Source organism: Apis cerana, linkage group LG13, assembly GCF_029169275.1.
Source record: "Apis cerana isolate GH-2021 linkage group LG13, AcerK_1.0, whole genome shotgun sequence".
Taxonomy (NCBI): Eukaryota; Metazoa; Arthropoda; class Insecta; order Hymenoptera; family Apidae; genus Apis; species Apis cerana.
The window spans coordinates 7,473,354-7,494,342 of NC_083864.1; the positions used below are offsets into that span (position 1 = coordinate 7,473,354).

General features: G+C 32.9%; 3 protein-coding genes across 18 annotated transcripts in view; 1 reads left to right on the top strand and 2 right to left on the bottom strand.

Annotated features, from left to right (window-relative positions):
- Positions 1–397: 397 nt before the first annotated feature.
- Positions 398–7,283, bottom strand: LOC107996193 (arf-GAP with coiled-coil, ANK repeat and PH domain-containing protein 2). Of its 2 annotated transcripts, none has more exons than XM_017054127.3 (12): positions 7,142–7,283; positions 6,920–6,977; positions 6,557–6,615; positions 5,831–6,004; positions 5,104–5,748; positions 4,846–5,025; positions 4,642–4,748; positions 4,394–4,577; positions 3,423–4,311; positions 3,262–3,361; positions 3,069–3,189; positions 398–2,982 (listed from the first exon to the last, which is right to left on the bottom strand). In XM_017054127.3, exons 1-12 carry the CDS (start codon positions 7,192–7,194, stop codon positions 2,814–2,816), a joined length of 2,739 nt encoding a protein of 912 aa, XP_016909616.2. In that variant the 5' UTR covers positions 7,195–7,283; the 3' UTR covers positions 398–2,813. The 2 variants fall into 2 exon arrangements, with proteins under 2 accessions (XP_016909616.2, XP_016909617.2); XM_017054128.3 differs by lacking the exon at positions 7,142–7,283 and adding an exon at positions 6,271–6,473 and having other exon boundaries at positions 6,920–6,983.
- A 312-nt stretch (positions 7,284–7,595) lies between these two features.
- LOC107996194 (COP9 signalosome complex subunit 7b) overlaps positions 7,596–20,989 on the top strand; it is a 225,851-nt gene continuing 212,457 nt past the window's right edge. For 6 of the 12 annotated variants that reach the window (XR_009832421.1, XR_001765747.3, XR_001765745.3 and 3 more), the window contains exons 1-3: positions 7,663–7,711; positions 8,018–8,672; positions 8,747–8,921. Coding sequence is in view for 9 of the 12 variants with exons in the window: in XM_062083985.1 (XP_061939969.1) it covers positions 8,025–8,672; positions 8,747–8,921 (823 nt within the window). In the remaining 3 variants the exon portion in view is untranslated. Of the gene's footprint in view, positions 7,712–8,017; positions 8,673–8,746; positions 8,922–9,040; positions 10,764–10,973; positions 11,063–11,184; positions 11,385–20,989 lie in introns of those variants that run through there. The other 6 variants (XM_017054134.3, XM_028665916.2, XM_017054132.3 and 3 more) reach the window with 5 other exon arrangements.
- The window catches only part of LOC107996192 (metabotropic glutamate receptor 2), a 250,405-nt gene continuing 240,922 nt past the window's right edge, over positions 11,507–20,989 (bottom strand). For 2 of the 4 annotated variants that reach the window (XM_062083983.1, XM_017054126.3), the window contains 11 exons: positions 19,899–20,150; positions 19,348–19,522; positions 19,145–19,251; positions 18,732–18,881; positions 18,487–18,620; positions 17,830–17,988; positions 16,796–16,962; positions 15,680–16,056; positions 14,824–14,975; positions 14,540–14,747; positions 11,507–13,784 (listed from right to left, as the gene is read on the bottom strand). In XM_062083983.1, the coding sequence (XP_061939967.1) occupies positions 13,573–13,784; positions 14,540–14,747; positions 14,824–14,975; positions 15,680–16,056; positions 16,796–16,962; positions 17,830–17,988; positions 18,487–18,620; positions 18,732–18,881; positions 19,145–19,251; positions 19,348–19,522; positions 19,899–20,150 (2,093 nt within the window). In that variant the 3' untranslated portion in view covers positions 11,507–13,572. Of the gene's footprint in view, positions 13,785–14,539; positions 14,748–14,823; positions 14,976–15,679; positions 16,057–16,795; positions 16,963–17,829; positions 17,989–18,486; positions 18,882–19,144; positions 19,252–19,347; positions 19,523–19,898; positions 20,151–20,989 lie in introns of all 4 variants that reach the window. The other 2 variants (XM_062083982.1, XM_062083984.1) reach the window with 2 other exon arrangements.

A 20,989-nucleotide genomic window follows, 5' to 3' on the forward strand; every position in this document is an offset into this window, starting at 1 on the left:
GATAGGGTATTGACCCGTTTGCTTTAATTTACGCAACTTATAGCGAGAGAGTAACGCGTAAATTACACGATGCATAAGTGTTTATTTCGATTAGTGGGGAATTTATCAATCCTACACTTCACCAATTGCGCCGTAATTTCAATCAAATAAGTAATTCCATAACAAATAATTTGTTGCGTAAATTTCCTTCCTTTATGCTCAAATGCTTCTCCATCCGCATCTTTACGAAATAGCGGGACGAGTTCAAATAGACGGTTCAAATTGCAATTGTTCGTAAAAATTTTACGTAAAAATACGGATTATTCTTCCCATTCCCTCCTCCTTCTTTCCATCTTTTTCGCTCGGGTTAATATCTATAAAAGTAAAGGGTAAGAATTATTGAAAGAACACGTACATGTACTTGCATAATCACTGTTTTATGACGTAAAGTTTGTGTACAACATGATACATGAATTAGACTGTTTACAATTTTCTTTTTTTTTTTTTCTTTTTTATTGCGATGGCGCGCAACAGAAAAACGATATATTATTTGTTCAACTTGTCTATAGACGTACATGGAATATTTTAACAACATTTCACAATTAGGCAGTAATCGGTGACGATTTCACAGTAACCGATAACGTTACAATAGTAAATTATAAATTTAGGATAATATTACAACGGGAATCCTTTAAAGAGAAAATTTTCATCTTTGGAAGACGATTATCGTTAATAAATAGAAAAACAATTCCTTTGTGTGTCTTTTATTAATTTTCATTTGACGTTTCTTTTTGTCAATTGTTTGTTTTTGTACAAAAAAAAAAAAAAAAAAACTAAGTACGTATTAAAAGTACTAGCACAGGAGTAATTAATTTCATCGTTGGAATAAAATTTATTTATATAAAAGTTGGTATAATAAAATGATTCGTAAAAAAATTTTGTAACAAAATAGAACACACAATGAACAAAAAAGATCTTCATCTTAAAATTACTTTGTTGTAAAAACAGCAAGTAATAAAATACAACTGTGCTGCAGATTAAAAAAATAGATCGGAGTTGAGTTTGTTTGTTGCTAATTATTTATACAACAATGAGTATCTCGTTTTAGTAGAATTATGCTTACGTCACGTTTATAATCACATTGCTTAATTAAACAAGATTCTTACATCAAACATCGAATACCAGATTCGAATGACAAAATATTGACAAATAAAAAAATATATCAAATCTGAAAATCACGTGGCAATAATTTTTTCATACAAATCTCACGGAAAGAAATTTTATACTGATGACTTAATGATCTCGATTTTGTACCATTTAATCGTAACTATCAATAAAGCCTCTCTACGTAAACAATGAAAAATATTTAATAACAATGATTGATATTTTTTTTTTTCTTTCAAATTCTTATCTAAATTCATTCTTCTATTACGTATAAGTAGACTAAAAATCATGCATTATCCTACAAATTTTTCATAAATACTGTTCAACGTAGTATTAGTATAATATTAAAATATACAAAAAGGGAAGTATAACTTATTCGTTGTACAAGTTACGAAACTAATTTACGTGTGTTATATGCATAAAACATAGCAAAAAAAGAAAGATTGAATTACAACAAAAATTGTAAACGTATTTTTATGTATATCTTTTGATCGTTAATTTTAAACAATCTTAAGAAATAAAATATTTCTTTAAGAATTAACGTCAATTAGTTGTCAGATGTACAAGTTTGTATGTACAAACATTCAATTTTTGGCAACAAATTCGATATATAATATATGTATTGTATTGTACGGAACTATATAGAATCATTGTTAGTCTATTTTGGTAATCTAATATAGTATACAGCTATTTATAAATGTAACTATTCTATGAATTATATTGTAAACTGTATTCTATGTATCTATGTCACAATTTACTATTTTAATTACTACTTTTAGTTAAAAAAGAAAAAAAAAAAAAAGAGGAAAAAAAAAAAATACAAAAAAGGAAAGAAAAAAAATTTTTCAATACCAATACATAATACTAGTAATATTAAGTATATAAAAACAGATATATCTATGTATAAAATTGTTATTCCATGAACATCACGGAATTAGATCATCATATTATATCGAAAATGTGTCGATTATTAATCAAATTTTCATACTATAGAGTTTATGACTATTTTTTCATATTTTTTCTGGATATCACATAAACGATATACAAATATCTATATAATAATGTATAATAATAACTTATATTTTGTCATAGATATTTGCAAAATTATTTTTCATATTGCATTTATAACTATGTAGTGTCTGTGTGAAGTTCGTTAAATTGTAAGATCATCTTTAAAATATATATCGGATCGTGCACGATAATTATTACCGTGTCTTTATCTTCTGTAAATTTCAGAGGAAACGAGGAGGAAAAATATACAAAAAGATCGGCATCTTAATATTTTATCATTAGACAGCATAAATTTCGCGTATAAGCAAAATATAATATTTTCTTCTTTCTTCTTTCTATTTCCTTTCGCAAAACATGTGAAAGTCTTTTAGCTTTGTGTGTTATCTTTAATAGAAATACAAAATGCTAATAAATTTTAATAAATCTTTTTTCGCACAGAGATCAAAGTGTAAAAAAGTGTACAACTTCCGTAATAGTTCTTTGTTTTGTTTCAATTATTATATCGCCAAGCTTCGAACTTCATACTTACTTCGTTAATCAATTTTATTACCCTGCAAGGAACTGAAAGACGACATTTTCGATGTACCAGACTGCTTATTCTCTTTACGTTGTAGCATGCTTTTTAAATTTTGCAAATAAACTTTGCACATTCTTAAACCTCATTCAGGCGGTTGTGACGCGTTGTTACTTTCATTTCGCCGTTGCAATCGTTCTGGATGAGAACAAGCTAGGTGGCTAAAATCACGAACGACATCGTTGAAAGTTTCATCACCGCTAATTCCAATCTCAGAATCTTTCATTTCCTCGTTTAAAAGACCAAGTCTTAATCTGAAATATATATCAAAGTGATACGATAAACATTGTTAATCATTTAATAAAACAAATCCACTTTATACTTACAACTTTATACTTACAATGTAACGATGTCCGCATTGGCTTCTTTCACAGCTATGGATAAAGGTTTTATACCACTTTCATCCTCGATATGCTGATCCGCGCGATGTTTTAGTAGTAAACATACTTGGGCAGTGTGACCTATGTATTCCAAATAAACAATTAGATTTATGATAAATTTATTAAAAAATAAAATTTATAAAAAATGCACACCTAATTCTGTGGCCAAGTATAATGGTGTTTTTCCATCAGCATCTTGGCAATTGATACGAGCTCCATTTAATATTAGATATTCGCAAGACATCACAGAACCCTGTATTCCAAAAAATAAAAATTAATTACCGGAGAATTTGGTCAATGATTTTTATACTTACACTTATAATTGCTTGATGCAGAGCATTTCTTCCTCTGTCATTAACATTTGTCCACGATTTATCAGCACCAGCTGCTAAAGCTGCACACATTACAGGAAGATTATGCGCAGCAGCAGCTTTATAAAGTAACATTTCAGGATGCAAATTTTCTATATCCTCTTCATCTGTGAATTCTTCGTCCTCGCCAGCAGTCGAATCTTGATCGGAACTTAATTCTAAGCTATTATCGATCGTTGGCTTTGGTAAATCACATCCGAACATCAATACATCGGATTCTATTTTACATTGCTTTTCCGTTCCTGCATCTTTATTCTCGAACGCATCTTTCACATCAGAAATCTCTGTGTTTAAGGACACTTCATTTTTTATCGACAGGTTATTTTCTGAATCATTCATGGCAATTGTATTGTCCTTGATTTCAGGAATTAAAAGTTTATGTTCATTTTCGATGTTAAATTCCATATTATTATCGATACTCTTAACATTACTTTCATTTGCCTCGCTACGAGAACGTGCTAAGATTTTCCCGTAAAGTGTAGATTCGTTCTTTAAATCCATATTCGTACTATCGTCAGAACTTAAGGAACTTCTTTCAACTTTCTTCGTTTTATCGACAGAACTTAAACTTTCAATTGATGTATGTTTACTCTCGTCCGAGCTTGTCGAATGATGACCCTCTTTTACAGATGATAGCATCGTTGTTTTGTTACGATTAGTACTATCGATTTTGTCACAACTCCGTGGTCGACGGCGCAATTTACGGACACTCCATTTACGAAAATGCATCTTATCGCGGCTTGCATGCTGTCCGGATGAAATCATATTGCTCAAAGGTTTTACGAATTTGCGTTCTACATATTTTGTTCTTATCCAAGCTTCACGTATATTCCTGTTAATTTAAAAAAAATATATAGATTTATTATTTTTGAGAAAGAAGAATAGTTATTATCTTTTACATCAATTTTATTTACCCATTACACTTTGGAGTAGCTCTAATAATATTAGGAGGGATTGGCAAAGCTTCATAAACATTGTTCACAACAGTGTTTCCAAGCTCTGCCATTACTTTCAGTATTTCAGGTTCCCAATCATCTAACGTCAATGAACGAACCTTACTGTAATGAACACCTAAACTTCTATGCACTCCAGAGCATTCTAAAAGAAGATAAATTAAATAGAGCTAGAAAATAATTGAGTTCGTAATAAAAAAATGAAATACCTATGCAGAGTGTAATTCCAAGATTGATACTGGCCCATCTTGGATTAGCACCACCACAATCACAACAAGTATCATTTCCAGCAATCTTTAAGATTTGTTCCCATACTCTGCAGAATAAAGGGAATTATATATATATATATATATTTTTAAAATATAAGTCAGTCTTATCTTAGTTAAATATTTAAGATCATTTTTAATTAATACCTTGACTTAGGCTTTGTTTGCTGCCTGTTTGATCCTCTAACATTTTGTGATTGCGATTCTCGTATATTAATTATAGTACCAGCACCCATACCTCTTTGAATGGCAGCACCAATTGCTTGTTGCATGGCAGTTACCCATGCTAAATAAGCTTCTTCACTATCAGCTTGTAATATGTGACTTCTACAAATTGAATAATAATCTATTAAAATATTTATTGTTAGATAAAATTTTTTACTATTATCATTATTAACTGCTCACTTCGTAGGACTTAATACTTCAAAACAATTTCTTCTATCACAGTCAACCACTGGTTTTACAGTGCAAAGACGAAGATCTTCTTCCATAATTGTATAATCATTATCACCAGTTCTTTTTTTATAAACCAATTGATGATCTCTTAGACAAAACCATCTTCTGTTCCATGTTTTAAACGCATTACTAGTACGTTTAAAGAGGTAGCCTTCCATCTTAGGATTACCAGGTGTTGGGGAAGGTATTAAATCTCTATTGGTAACGTAAATATGCCGATTTTCCATTTCTTTTTCAAGTTTCACGGAATCGGCTCTCATTTTAATTAAATTATCCCCGAGTTGTTTTAAAAATGGATCCAAATCTTGTGCTAGATCGCTACCTTGATGGTAATAAGTAATGCACGCGTTCATATAATTATGTAAAGTGCCCAATATTTCGTGTCGTTTGCGTGCCTGTATCATTGTTAAAGAATGAATATAATCTAAAGCAGTATGCCGGAAACAGGATCTGGTAGCTGATAAAATGTTCGAAGTTTCTTCATATTCTGCAGGTCTGGACTTTGGAACTTGGGAATTTCTATTTAAAGCTATATCTAAATCTGCAGAAATTTTTTCGAAATAATGTCGAGATTCTTTTACTCTCTTGATATCACTGTTAAAATATTATAAAATGTTAGAAATATTATATTTAAATATATATATATATATATGTATATAAATTTAATAGATCTTACCTTTTAACGAATGAATTAAGATCTTTAATTACAGTTCTAGATGCTTGATCTAATAAAATAGTATGAAACTTGTTCATTTCTTGTAAAGCATGAATAAGTTTGTTCAATAAGGCCATTATCTCTGAATCATCATTAAAATACAGAGATAATTCCCAGAGACTATTTGCAAATTGGCTATAAAAAAAAAATATTTTTTAATAAATAGATAATATTAAAAAATACATAAATAATATAAAAAAAATACTTTATAAGTTAAATATTACAATTTAAATAATTTATTATATATATTAAAAATTATATAAAATTATATAAAATAACATAAGAATATATAAAGTTTTCAAAATTATTTTTTATCTGAACATAATATAAAAATATCAAGGAAAGAATAATTCATAGCAAGTGTTTTAACTGTATCATTGTCTATATGTGAAACTGAGTACCATATGTATGAGTCATTCTCAACAGAGTTGTAATTCATGTGTTTCCTGACTCCTCTTTATTAGTTGAAGTATTATATCTCCCTCACCCATTTTATTATTGAACACATTTGATTTAAAATGATTAATGGCATTTCAATCATATATTTTATATGATCAACCAAACATTTATAGTTTTGTTTTGTTTTGTTTTGTTTATCCATTAACTGTGATATAATTTCATTTTTTCATAACACAAATTTTTATTCTTCTATTAATTACATATAAATTAATATGTGTAATAACATACCTCTGATGTCCTACAAAAAGTTTCCCAGTGTCAATCATCTGACTACAATTTTTTAATACCTGCAAAGAATTCTGTTTTAAGCTAATTTAAAAACATTGATGATTATCACAATAATTCTTTTAATGAGATCACTTATGTAACATAGTTTATAATGTAATTGACAATATAGAGAATATAAATATGTAATAATTAAAATTCTTGAATTTAAATTTCATCTAGCAATTTTTAACAATAATAATTCATTTTGTATGTAATATGAAATAACATAACCCTTTTATATTATTATTTATAACGTGTGTGCAAAAACTTTAATATTTTTTTCGTTATGCTTTCTTCTCTTTTTTGTGAATTGAATAACAATACCTTGTCTAACTTTTGTTCAAGTAAATCAACATTTGCTTCTACTTCTTCGATGCAGGATCTAGAAACATACGAAATGAATATTCAAAAAATATTTTCTTTTATTAATATACGTCTTTTCTTAATGTGGTGCATTCGTCAACGTTACTCATAGTGTTCGTGCAACAGAGTGAAATAAAAGAAGCAAACAAAAGTGTGTTAGAAGTTTTTTCAACCGATTCTCACCGAAACTTCGGCGTGTCTCGCAAACATTCTTCGAATTCGATTAAAGGCTTCATTTTGTACTATCCGTTGCCCGGAATTTTCAAGCGCAGTTTCGTCCGACGAACTGCAATCTTGAAATTTTTCCGTTCACTATTTCCCATCAAACGGCACAATCATTTGGAAAGACTATTAACATAAACCGTTCGCATTCGCGAAGAACAACACATTCCCCTCTCTTCTGTCAAACACAGCATACAATACGTTGAAGTTATTCTAGACTCGAGATACTGTTTGCCAGTGTCGACAACATCCACGTGAGTTTAGAACGAAAGAGAACTTCACAAAGAACGTATCGATTCATGCGAAATATATTTTTCGAAGCGTTTTCTTTTAAGAGTCCTTTCGTATGATACTTTATCACTGTCCTCTATACCATTCTCCTTTTTTGTAAGACAATTACATCGTCATCTGGTGAAAGTTCCGTTTCCTTTCCCGTGGTACGACTTGCACATTTATATTTGCATATTTGCTTACATTCGAAGGCATATTCAGTAAGAAAAAGGCATTTGGTATTTGTAAACATCGGATAAAGTAAGTTCATCTTACGTAATAAATATGTTATCTGTTAATTTTCTTATTTAATTTAATCAGCTTTTTATTCTCTTATATTAAAATTTTGAGAAAGAAATAATCCTAACCTATAAAATGTACTACTTTTTATCTAAATAAGTTAAGATTTTATGTAGTATGATTTTATGATAATATGATAAATCAGATTTTATATAGAATATTACTATAACGGATTTTCTAATAGATTTTCCTAAATACGTAAAAACTTGAAGAATTTGTTATTCAATAACATGTTGTTCATTGCATCGAATAATATTTATTCAACAGGTTCAATATGACTGGTACAACTACCACAGAAAAATCGGCTAATAATCCTTTGGAACAGTTTGTGCTACTTGCAAAAACTGCCAAAGGTGCAGCTGCTATAGAACTTATTAAACAAGCGGTAGAGACACCAGGTGTCCATGTATTTGGAGAATTATTAGATATGCCTAATATTAAAGAACTTGAAAATGGGCCTTATGTTCAATATTGGAATACTCTGAATTTATTTGCATATGGCACATACAAAGAATATTTAGAGAACAAAGACAAGGTTCTAGAATTGACTCCTACTCAAAAGAAAAAACTTCAGCATCTAACAATTGTAACACTAGCTACAAAATCTAGATGCATACCGTATTCTGTATTGTTGGAGGAATTAGATATAAAGAATGTTAGAGATTTAGAGGATTTAATAATAGAAGCAATTTATGCAGATATAATACATGGCAAATTGGATCAAAAAAATTCACAATTAGAGGTAGATTATGCTGGTTTAGGACGTGACGTTAGACCTGCTGATACAGGTGTAGTGGCTGAAACATTAGCTGCTTGGGGTCAGGCTTGTGATACTGTATTAGCATGTATTGAAGAACAAGTTACAAGAGCAAATGTAGAAAAACAAAAGGCCACATATCACAAAGAAAGAATACAAAGAGATGTGAGTAATATTTGCTTCAGAGAAAGTGATAAAATATGGCAAGGCTTGCAAATTTGTAATATCTTTGTTGGTAGATTGCTAACATAAAAAAATCACTTGCTGCACAAGCCGGAGGTGGTGGTGTGCAGGAAGCTGATATGGCAGGAGGTAGTTCAGGATCAGGAGGAAGTGAATCAAGTAGGGAAGCATTATCAGCTCCACCTGATGCAAAGAAAAAGCAACAGAAGGTCAAAGGTATTAAAGGAAGTGGTAAGTTCTGGAAGACAATTCAGTAATTTTTTATCACATGAAATGTATCTCATCGATGACAGGATTCTAGTATATTATATGTAATTTATATTGAAATCCTTGCAATCCTATGTAAACAGCGATAGTCGATGCCAATTTCAATTAAGAAGCACCATTGCGAACGGAGAAAACGTTCATTGCCATATCTTGGCATATCATACAGATACCAGAGGAATTGAGTTTTCATTAATTTCAAACGAAACTCTTACGAATACAAGTAATGAAAAATAGTATTATAAATCACTGTTATGTTTGTTTTATGATAGTATTTGTTTATATGAAAAGTTTTGTTACATTAAAGTTGCAAATTTTTTTCTAAATTGTCGTTTCTGTTATATTATATGTTGGAGTAAAACAATAATATATTGATATAAAATAAGATGGGAAAAGGGATAATGTAAAAACGAATTTATATTCTTAATTTAATTAAGAATTTTAAGATTTATTTAAGATTGTAATTCAAATTAACAGATGCATGGGGATATTAAGGTAGTTTAGATATCTTAAGAAAGGAAGAAAGGAAATCAATAAATGTATTTACACATAATATTTGACCTTAGATTTTGAATCGGTATGATTATTAAATTTCATAACATCATTATCATTAACATTTTCTACTATATTAAATTTTAAAATATAAATTAAATTTTTATTTAGAGTTTTCTTTAGGAAAACTAGCCGATCATTATTATTAAACGATGTAAGAACTCCCTGATCATAAAATCCGTAGATTCCTTATTTCATTGCACATTAGATTAGTGTAAGAAGAGAGAGAGAGAGAGAAAGAGAGAGAGAAAGAAAGTGAGAAAGAGAGAGAGAGAGAAAGAAAGTGAGAAAGAGAGGGAGAGAGAGAGAGGGAGAGAGCGAGAGCGAGCGAGCGAGCGAGCGAGCGAGCGAGAGAGAGAGAGAGAGAGAGAGAGAGAGAGAGAGAGAGAGAGAGAGAGAGAGAGAGAGAGAGAGAGAGAGAGAGAGAGAAAATTAACAAATAATAACAAAGAGAATTTAATCGATTAAATCGTTGTAAGCACATGCAGGCATTAAACTTAATATCGAATTAATATTTGTTGTCAGCGATTCGAAGCAGACAAATGTAAATCGTGCACAATACCGTGTCACGAGCATGGCAAACACATTGTGATCGTCCTCACATCGAGACCTTACAATAATAAATGAGAAAACGACGAACGATTTTCTTACAAGAAAGAAGAATAAGTACTTTTATAACGAATAAGCTTCCGAATTTTGTAAAAACGTCTAGTATGTATTAAGAGTTTTTAGTCCAGACCAAAGATTTTATACTTTGCGTTATAAGGTGTGAATGAATAACGAAGCAGGGTTCGACAAGTTTTATAGGCAAGTTCTATTCATAGTTGTTGCAATAAATTGCATACATATTTATTATTGTATCTGTGCCTATACAATACAAAATTACTGTCATTACTGTATGACAGTAGAATACAGCGTGATGAGTTGCTTAAATGTGTCTCGTATAATATTTATAGTTTTCTTTTTTCCGTCGTTTGTGTTATCTTGTTGTCTTTTTATTTTCATCCTATAAAAATGATGATGAAATAACGTAGATACGAGAGAGAGAACAAAATATAATAACTGAAGTGATAAAGTGTAACTAGTCGGATCGACCGTTGTTATTAAAGAAAGAAAAAAGAAAAGAGAAAAGGAAAAGTTGTGTGTTTAGGAGGATGTAAACGGTATACGAACGATACGTTGCTTAGTGAACAAGAAATGTCAGTTGAATTACAAAGCGTTGTAATTGCTAATGGAATAAAAAGATAATTTATTTTAGCGAGGCTTTTCTATTTCTCTGCACCCCCTTAACGCCTCTCCTTCACGTCTGTATGTATACGAGTGATTGTAAGACTTAGAATAAATTAGGCTTATAGTTATATTTTCTCTTTATATTGATTAGCGCATAGGATAAATAGGAATTGTAACTATCAATTTCCCAACTCGATTCATTGAAATTTTCTTTTCTGCACTTTTGGTTATTCGTAGGCAAGCTTTCGCGAAAGGCTGCACCCAGCTTTCAGGAATAGGTGGTACCGGAAGTCGCGTAAACTTCTCCAACCCTGTCCAATCGGAGCGTGCGTCTCTTTTAAAACAGTAGAAAGTCTTAAATCTATCGTGTTTTTTTTTTCTCACAATTTAACCATCATGTGTATAGTAGGTACAAGTCACAAATGATACGCCTAATCGGGATTTTCAGGATCTACTAATCCGGTAAGGCACCATGAACTGAACGATGAGCCAAATTGAGAAGTTCAGCTTTAGGTGAAACCTTGTGGCATATCACCAACTCGTCTGTCTATCTGTCTGTCTGTGTCCACGTCGTTGTAAGAACAGCCCATCGTTTCCTGTGTAATCTTTTTGTACTTTTTGAGAAATAAAACTGATCCTAAAAAGTAACACGTGATTATTGTAAGATGCACCTGGTGCGCATGGATGTTAAAAATAATTCAATCAATTGATGCCCAGTGAAGGTATCGTGGTGGGAAGAGGGGGATGGATAATTGCGTAAAAGGACGAGATAATTTTTCACGATTCATTTTATTTCGATAATTTTTCTTTTTCGATATTTTTCGATCGTTCCAACGAATACATCCAGTGTAACATCATGTAAATTTGTGTCTTTCTACTGCAGTGTTCGTACGTATTTAAAATATCCTTAGATCGTAACAGTTCGCGCGAACTAACTTAATGTTTTCTCTCTTTCTCACGACAATGATCAATCATCGCGTTACGGAATTATCATCTTGTTATTTTTAATCTCGTAGTCTCTTAAACTCTTATAGAATTTAATTATGGCTAAATTGGTTCCGTATGAACTAATATTTTTCGTTTCATGCCTTAATATTTAATGTACAGTATCGGCTATTGTATGTACAATTATATATTTACATACTCTCGAATGAAATGATGATCGTTGGTAAAATATAGTCAAATATATATTTACATTCTCACAATTCTCGTATTTCATATATGTTTAATCATGTTGAATATTTGAATTTCACGAATGAAAATTTTAATTGTAATCGAATTCACAAGTTTCAATGTAACAATGTATCGTTGTTCATGTTTTAAAGGAAAATAGAATCGTGCCAAACAATGGATACTGGGCTCATTTGCATCCAAGGTTTGACAGTGGATGTTCCTTTCGGTTCTATAAAAATTCAAAACTTTTTTTAGAATTCTTTTATACATTTACGCACGAACAAATTCACTTATATAAAATCATTCGGAACGAATTGTTTTTTTTTTCTTTTTCAAGCGATCGACAATTTTATTCTCATTCTTGCGCAACTATATCGCTATAGAAAAAACAACTACTGGTTAGATCGGATATGTTTATCGCACGATTGCGATTCTACGAAAATGAATTTACAATTTTTCTTCAACATCGCGTATTTACATCTACGAAAAAGGAATGTTATTCGTCGCTTCTTATTTTCATTTTTTAATCGCCATACAAAGATCAAGCGCGGTTAACGTTAACGATTATTAAAATTAGAGCGACTAGATCGTGAAAACGTTTCGTATTTTCGATCGAAACGCGATTGTTGCGTTTTTCTTTTTTAATCTTTTTTAAATCTACGTGTAGCAATTCCTATAGTCTGCAGAGGAGATATCGAAAAGAAGGAGAAAAGATTATCTAAAAGTCTATTAAGTTCGTATATTTGGAAATTTGTTTTATGTTTTGAACTTATTCACTCGTTCGTCTGTTATTTCGTTTATGATATTTACAGGGAGAAATTTATATACAGAAAAATCGACAAATGTGATTTTCTCGATGTATCGAACAACCGTTGTTTCCTTTTTTTCTTCTTTCATTTTTTATTTTTTGTTACAAAAATTATTAATAGAAGATCTCATCGTATAGACGTAATCCTATTTTCGTATTTGGCAACGATTTTGGATAATAATTCCCATTTTTTTTTTTTTTTTTACATAATGAATTCGACTAAATATTTACAATATTTCAATTAATTCTATTAGTCGGTGAATTATGATTAATGTGCAAACGTTATGAAATGATAGTGTATATACAAAATAGGTTTATGCAATCTCACGTGATTATTACGTGCATTACGCTATGATCACAGAAGAAACCAGAGCAGTATTTAAAACGCCACTTAATAGTTAATTAAGATCGATTATTCGTCTTTTATGATGCAATTTCGTGTACCTAGCGTCCTTATAATCTCGTATATTTATGCTAACCGACAAAATCAATTCTTTCAAATTTTTACATATTTTTTTAAATCTCTCTTAATCATCTATCTTCATTCACATTCTCCAAAAATCAATTTTATTTTATTTTATATATATATATATATATTTCAATTATCGTTTGTAATTCATTTAACAACATATTTCATCTTCATTCAGTCTAAACATCGTCCAAAGCTTTAAAGAGAATTAATATTAATTTTTAATATCTCGAACTTAATTCAGTCGTATTTATAAAATATCGTTTCAGTTCTCTCTCTTTGTTTTTTTTTTTTTTTTTTTTTGCGTCCTTTCAAACTATCACCGGATTTTTCGAAATTGGTTTCAAAGTCGCGGGCAAAATGGCCGATTCTATGGAAGTTTGCTGCTATAATGGAACATCACTCTGATTTATAGGTCCGTTTCCTATTCTCGCTTTATTGTTCAATTGCTTCGTTGTCGTGATATTATCCTTCGTCTCTTTGCTCTGCGTTACCACAGCGTTAGTGTCTTTGTCGTTGTTGGCAGAGGTTTGGGTCGATCGAGAAACGACCGAGGGTGGTTTGCCATTTTTCTGATCTTTTACCTCTAGCTCGTAGTCTGCAAAAGAAAATATTTATTAATTAAATTTCGTTAATTACGATTGGCAGGCTGAAAGGATTATAATTTAATTTAGAGAATATACAGAGAATATCAGATGTTGTTCACCAGAAAATTTTGAGAGACTGTCTTGTTTGAAAGGATTTTTATAGTGAATTATTTTGTCAGAAAATTGTTCCACGTAGACATTTGCCTTAGGCTTTTGTCGATTAGATCGAGAATGCAAAAATTGCCAGTCGAAAATGTTTAATTAAAGTCTTGATAATTTCTTTGAAAAATACGATGGTTAAAGTCTTTTAAAGGAAATTAAGATGCACTTTCTTAGAAAATATTAAATTGCTCGGAGAAAAGTTATAGTTAATTATTTCATAAGTAATTACAACGAATATTCTTGTAAATATATCTTGTAATATATGATAAAACTAGATATTCTGTCAATTTTTAATCGCGAGTCACTTATCGATAATTCATATGGATAACTATAAAAATAAACACTATTTTTTCCTTTAATATTTTATATCTCGCATTCGTAAAATAAATGCCATTTAACGTGGAATATTGAACATTAAATATTTAGCTTATCGAACGAAAAATATAAAAAAGACCCCCGGTTATAATGCTACTATATATATATCGTGATATACTTAATATATATATAAGACGTTAATCTTTTGAATATATTACGAGTATATTAAGATCAGGAAATAATCATTTTTCTTTTCAATCGTAATATTCGACAAGTGATGAGTACTCACATTCGCTTTGAGTGGAGCAATCAATGGTAGTGGTGATGTGTTTTTTAACAGCCTTATTCTGATCACACGTAGCCGCAGTCAGTGCAACCGGTGCTATCATGCTAGAAGCATTAGTAGCCGTGACTGCTGAACTTTTCGTGGTGCTATATCTAGTTGGCATCATGCTTTGACGCACGTTTCTTTCTGGCCGTATTAAAATGATGTATAACTGTTGACGGGGGAGAGAACGAAAAGGTTAAAAGTTGGCCACTCTATTCATCTGAAATTCTGTCGCAATGAATTACCTTCGGGCTGAACAGACAGGCTATAGTTACGGACGCGGATAGACTTATAGTAACTGACATCGAGGTGATTCTCAATGCAACGTTGTTTCCAGTGCCGAAGTACAGGGGCACAAAAGCCAGCCATATCACGCACGTGGTGTACATCGTGAAACCTGTACAATAGAAATACGATTATTGCGAATTTAATCCCTTTGGAACAGAATTTATTATTATCAAATATACTTCTTTAATTAACGAATTGAAGTAGTAGAAACAAACGTACCACTAAAATTTAATCTTTAATCTCACAGATACGATATATCTATCCATCTATGAGTCGAGAGGATTTTCGTTTTTCATAATCGTACAACGCGTGTATATATTTTTGAACAAAGGGAATTTCGAAGGATATCCGACACCTCTATTATTTTGTTCTCCTGCCTCGCGCAGATTATTACGCCCATTAATGTTTCACGATTCTAACTTGCGCTCAAGAACGGTTTACAAAGAGATGCTGAAGTTTACGACTTTAACAGAACTTAACAGAACTTCATCTTCGAATTTAGGAATTATCGGTGCTTGATTTATGTTCAAACTTAGCAACCTTTCCACGTAAACTTCGTCCAAAGTGTACGGAGCATCCGTATTGTTGTTCCGTTAATAAAATTCTGGTGCCAAGGAAATATCGTGCGCCCATCCTCGACGCGTTCCACCACAGGAAAATGGACGCAGAACCCCCAGCGGGATACAAAAAAGACATTAAAGTGGCTGAATGAAAATACGGTACAAGTTGGAAAAAGGAACAATGAACAAGCTCGAAAATTGGAAGACGGTGGACGTGTCGATACGATACGCGCACACGTGTGCACACACTCACCGATGTGTTTGCTCTCGTTGAAAGCTTCCGGGATCTTTCTTGTGAGAACGGCGTACACGGTGCAAACGACGATCAACATGATGGGATAAGCGAAAGCGATCATGTAACTGGCGTCTATGTAACTGTTGCAAACGAGCAAATTGTCCTCCCTGGTCGGATAATGATGCATCGCCTTGGCTGGATCGATTATCATCCAAACTCCGTTGACCAGAATTTGCACGAACACCAAACCGGAACATATGATCAGCTGCGATCGCGGAGATATGAAGGATGGCCTCTTCGCGCTGTGTTTGCTCGCGTTGAAGATCCTCGATATTCGATTTGTCTTTGTTAAAAGGGCTGCGTAGACGACGGTGAAACAGAAACCGGCGGCGAATCTGTCGAACAGTTTTCTTTCTCTCAAATTTTACGTTTCGTTTATCAACGATAATGATATAATACAGTTTTGCATCGAATAGTTATATTCCTGGATATTTTTTTTCATCCGTTGGACGAAACTTTATCATTTTTTTGCATATGAGAATTTCTATTTTAGTTTATTTTTTTGTTTTTTTCATCGAGACACGGAGTGATCTTGAATTTTATTTTTTTTTTTTTTTTAGATAGAATCATATGAATATTTTTGTTAAAGTGTATTTTATATACAGAGGACGGATTTCGAAAGAGTAGATTCCTCGCTATTTTTAGCTTTTTTTTTTTTTAGAATTTATTCAATATTTTCGGATTATTTATTTGGTTTAAAGAATATCCCTCTTATCGAGACATCATATTTTCGAGAAATGAATTTTCCATTTTACCGATGCATCGATACGAAAATGATGGCAATAACGCGAGAACGTTTAAGAAATATGAAATAACTTTCACTTCTAAATAGATTCACCGGTCTATTTTATATTCTTCTTTCGACTTCCCTTGATCGAATCGCGTGCGATTCACGTCCCTGAAATTTTATCAATTTTTCACCGATCGATGCACTCGCGTTCACTTGATTAATGTCAATTTACCGTCGGCGACTCGTTTCTGCCGAGAGAATTTACTTTATTTTTCAATTGAAGCCGCGTTGAAGTCGAGTTTTTATCGTAAAGCAAAGAAATAAGATGCTCGTTGATCCTTTACCTTTGAATACCGCAAACGATGTCCGTCGGTCTGAGAACAAGGGCGAAGGTAACGAGGTAACAGAGCAGAATCCCGGAGAGAAGAACGTAGGACAGTTCACGGCCAGATGCACGCACCACCGGTGTGTCGTTGTGCTTCAGAAACACCCCACAGACGAACAGAGTTATCTGTCGATTGCGAAATATTTTCTCAAATTTGTATTACTCGAAACTCGAGTTCCATTGGATCGTTGGATTGTGAGTCATAAGCCAATTGCAACAACGATATTGTACGAGTTTATATATTTTAAGAGGTGGAAAGAACGAAATTCTTACGTTTGCTGTATGAATTATAAATTAATTCAAGTTTTGCTGAAATAAAATTTCATTGTATTTTCTTTAACTTAATAATAATAATAATAATAATAATAATAATAATAATCCCAAGTCGATCTCTGTTTCAACGACTTTGGAAAAAAACTGTTCATCTCAACTAGTTGCCAAAGTACGACTTTGTGCTGATATTTTGATATTTGCGAGTCGTTCGAGCAGTTTGGATCAATAATGCAGCTAGTTTTTTTTACCAGCACTCGTGCAAGAGGCTCTCGACGGATTTAATGCATTGTAGTTGGAATTGGTCGACTCGCGATTATTTCATACCGTAAATCGCACTATATGCAATTAAAGCAATTGACCTTTATCTTTGCAATCTTTTTTTCCTTATAATCCCGCGATTAAAACGCAACAGTGAATTCGAAATGTAAAGAAACTTTTCTTCCTTTGTTCTCATTATTACGAATCTTTGTTCGTCGTTTCTTTCTGGCAAAAAAAAAAAAAAAAAAAAAAAAAGAAAGAAACGATTCAACGCACTGTGAAAAATTTTTCTTTCACTTTCGTCGCCACTATTTCTTCCCCATTCTTTTCTAAAACGCAAAATTCAAAAAGGCAACGTTTTTCTTTCCTCTCCACTCTCACACAATATCCATTCGCAATTTTGCTTTGTTTTCTTTCTTTTTCGTCGCCAATTACATTGGCCTCTAAGCGAGAATCACTTACCAGAATCCCTGTAGCGGAGAAAGACATTGCCCCTATTGCCCATCCGCTTTCTGGCCGCAGGAATTCCTCGGGGATATCACGGCAAGCGGAGTGCGTTTCGTCCGGCACCGTACCTTGACGACAAGAAATACATTGGGTCACGTCCTTGTGATCTCGTATCTGTTTAACAAACGTAGAAAATTTAAAAATGAAAAATCCGTCCAAGGTAATCCGCTCCGCGCTATATTTATTTCAGTTGCTCCCCTGAAAGCGGTAAAGCGCTTTTTAAAGGGAAGCTTCCGTTTCCGTGAATTTAAAAAACGATCTTCCATGACGCGTTAAATATCGTATCTGTTTGCAAACACCAGCCGTTTCTCCAATAAACTCGAAAATGAAAAACAAAATTGCGTTCGATCGCGAGACTAATAATTTTCCCAAAAGAATCATTACGAGAATTATTATAGGGAATAGAAAGTAACATCTGGAAGGAATTTTTTTGTTAAATATCGTATAGTAGAGGGAAACAATCGTGTCGCGTGCGATCATCATTTTTCATTGGAAAATAATTGCTGGCGAAGAGAAAGAAAAAAATGTTGTCTCTTATATTAATTGGAAGGAAGAAGAGGCATTTAAAAGTTGGGTATCAAGATCGTTGAAATTGAACGAAACATGACAAACCTGGTATTGAGTGCAATTGAAGCAATGCCAGCAGCATTGCTCGCCCGCCACGTATTTCTTTGCTTGGCCGACCTCGCAGGGCGGGGAGCACACGCTTTCGGGTGGCTCGGGATGTCCAAGTTTAAATTGGATTGCTGCAAGGAATATGCGAGTAGGTAGCGAGAGAGAGGGCCGGTGCCGTTCAATTTCGCGAGAAAAAGGTAGCAAAAGGAGGGAAATCGCGAAACGACCAATCTGTGGCTTACCAGACATATTCAACCGTAATTCACCCGAGAGATATTTGCCAACCCGGACCCACTCGTATTTGCCCGGCTCGATTTGTTTGAAGTGTATGATGTTGTATCGGGCCGGCCCGTCACCGTTCTTGTCGAATTTGAATTTGTCGCCGCTCAGACCTTCAATCATATTTCCATTCGATGAACTCGAAATTTTTGCGAATTCGATTTTTCATATTCTAATTTTTTTTTTTTTAATTTTATTTTACAAGATTGGCTCGACTCGTGAATTTTAAACGGAATATATATATATATGTAAACTAAACAGCGTACAACTATTTTTTTTCGAAATATAAATGTGATATTTGGAAATATTTATATTTTTAAAAACGACGAATGGAGCTAATAAGCGGGACGTTTCATCAGTAAGAAATTGTTCTTACCTTCAAAATCCACTTTCCGAAGATATTTCAAAAGTTCGGTACCCTTAGTAGGTTTCATCGCGTCGCACAGTCCAGGTTTCCCATCGCAGAGCTCTTTGTGCATATCTCTGAACGTCGATCGGGGAATATTTATAGCACGTTTTGCCACGGAGGAATATCATGCGAAATTTGTTTGATAATAAATTGAGTGAAAATCGAATTACCGAAATGCATAGGCGAATGCCATCACCGCGTCGGACACGAATTGGAGTTGATTCTCGAACGCTGTGTTCTGTTTCGTCAAACGCTTTTCCGTAGTGCAGAATTTCGTGTAATTTTTGTTGTACGGAGTTATGGACGCGTTCGGGTATCTACACTGAAAGTGATGTTCCCAGAATTCTAAAACGATTTACCACATATTGCATTATAATACATTACACCTTTCGTTTAAATATTATATAACAAATTTCATATCTTCGTTCTATGTTTAACGTTCTCTCTCACCGTATATAAATTATCTTTTCAAAATGTCGAGTATCACAATCCGTAATACCGTAATAATCGAAACGAAACGCGAAGGAAAAGAAATTTTTCTCAAATGCGCCTCTTCTTCATCTCGTTCTTCTCGCTCGGTTCAAATAGTTCCGTCGTTTAAATCTTACTCGGGTGTTAGACAGATAATAAATATGACGTGGATAGAATCGATATTGCAAAGTTGCGAAAGTTAGAATTAGCGAAGTTTAACGAGGCTCGCGTGTTTCGCTCGTTAGCTTACCAACGAACCACGGATTCCTCCGGTTGTTCTCGACCGTCAAATTGAGGAAATATTCTTCGAAACCCTTGACAGGATTTGCTTGAGGTTGAACCGATAGAGTACCCTCCACTTCCGCCTCGTTACCATCGCTAACCAACCCCCTGGCGCTCCATCCGTCGCTGCCAATCCACGAAAACGCACCGGTCGCATTGCAACGTTTAACCGCTCTCATAACTCCGGCAACTTCTTGATCCGAGCCGAATATGATGCAACCTGACCAGACAGACGATGACGAAACGATTGATTAACTCTTGCCAACCATTTCTCGCCAATTCCAAAATTTATGTCCTCCATCTCTGTTTAATCAATCATCCTACTTTCAAGCATTATTTCGAACCGAATTTCCAATTAATTGCGAAGAATATTTATAAAAGAAATGGAGATAGAAATCGAGATTCCTTAGAGGATAAAAAAGAATTCTTATTTACGATCAATTATACGATTGATTAAAAAATTAAATATTAAATATTAAAGAGATTCTTCAGGCTAGCTTTTATAAATATCGAGAATTTATTTGTAAATTTTTATATAGACAGGGAAGGGGAAGGTATTTTTTTTATATTTTCTGCAATGAAAATGCAAGAAGAGGGAGGTATTTTGAGGTATATGGTCCAGAGTTTAATTTAATTCCATCTCTTTTTCATTCGGGTGATTCTCAGCTGACATAATTAATTTCTCTGCGAAAACGAAACTCATCGAAACACCGCAATATGATACCTGGTGTATAATTCTACTACAACTTTACGCGTTATATTTCTAGAAATTTCACGCTGCGCTTCTATCCTATTTTTCTATCCCTCGTTCCTCTCTACTCCTTCAATATATATTACTGTTGACTCAAGAGAAGCAAACTCATCGTCCCAGTCTTTGCTTTAAAGAAGCACAATCGTTCAATTTTCGCTTCCAAACTTTACCTCGTGTTTTACTTTTTTAATCCAAACTCGGTTCGAGATCGGTTCCCCAGGATTCATTTTTGTTCGATAAACTGAAACGCGAAAGCTGTGTCTTTATTTTATGCAAATTGCGATCCTTGAAAGAAACGTCCCTCTAAT

What these genes read in the sequence shown, in the direction of transcription:
- LOC107996193 (XM_017054127.3), bottom strand. Translation starts at nt 7,194, where the DNA reads ATGAAGCCTTTAATCGAATTCGAAGAATGTTTGCGAGACACGCCGAAG. An exon ending in CTTAATTCATTCGTTAAAAG is followed by an intron (nt 5,749 to 5,830) that starts GTAAGATCTATT and finishes ATATTTTAACAG; the next exon opens with TGATATCAAGAGAGTAAAAG. An exon ending in TGGAATTACACTCTGCATAG is followed by an intron (nt 4,578 to 4,641) that starts GTATTTCATTTT and finishes ATCTTCTTTTAG; the next exon opens with AATGCTCTGGAGTGCATAGA.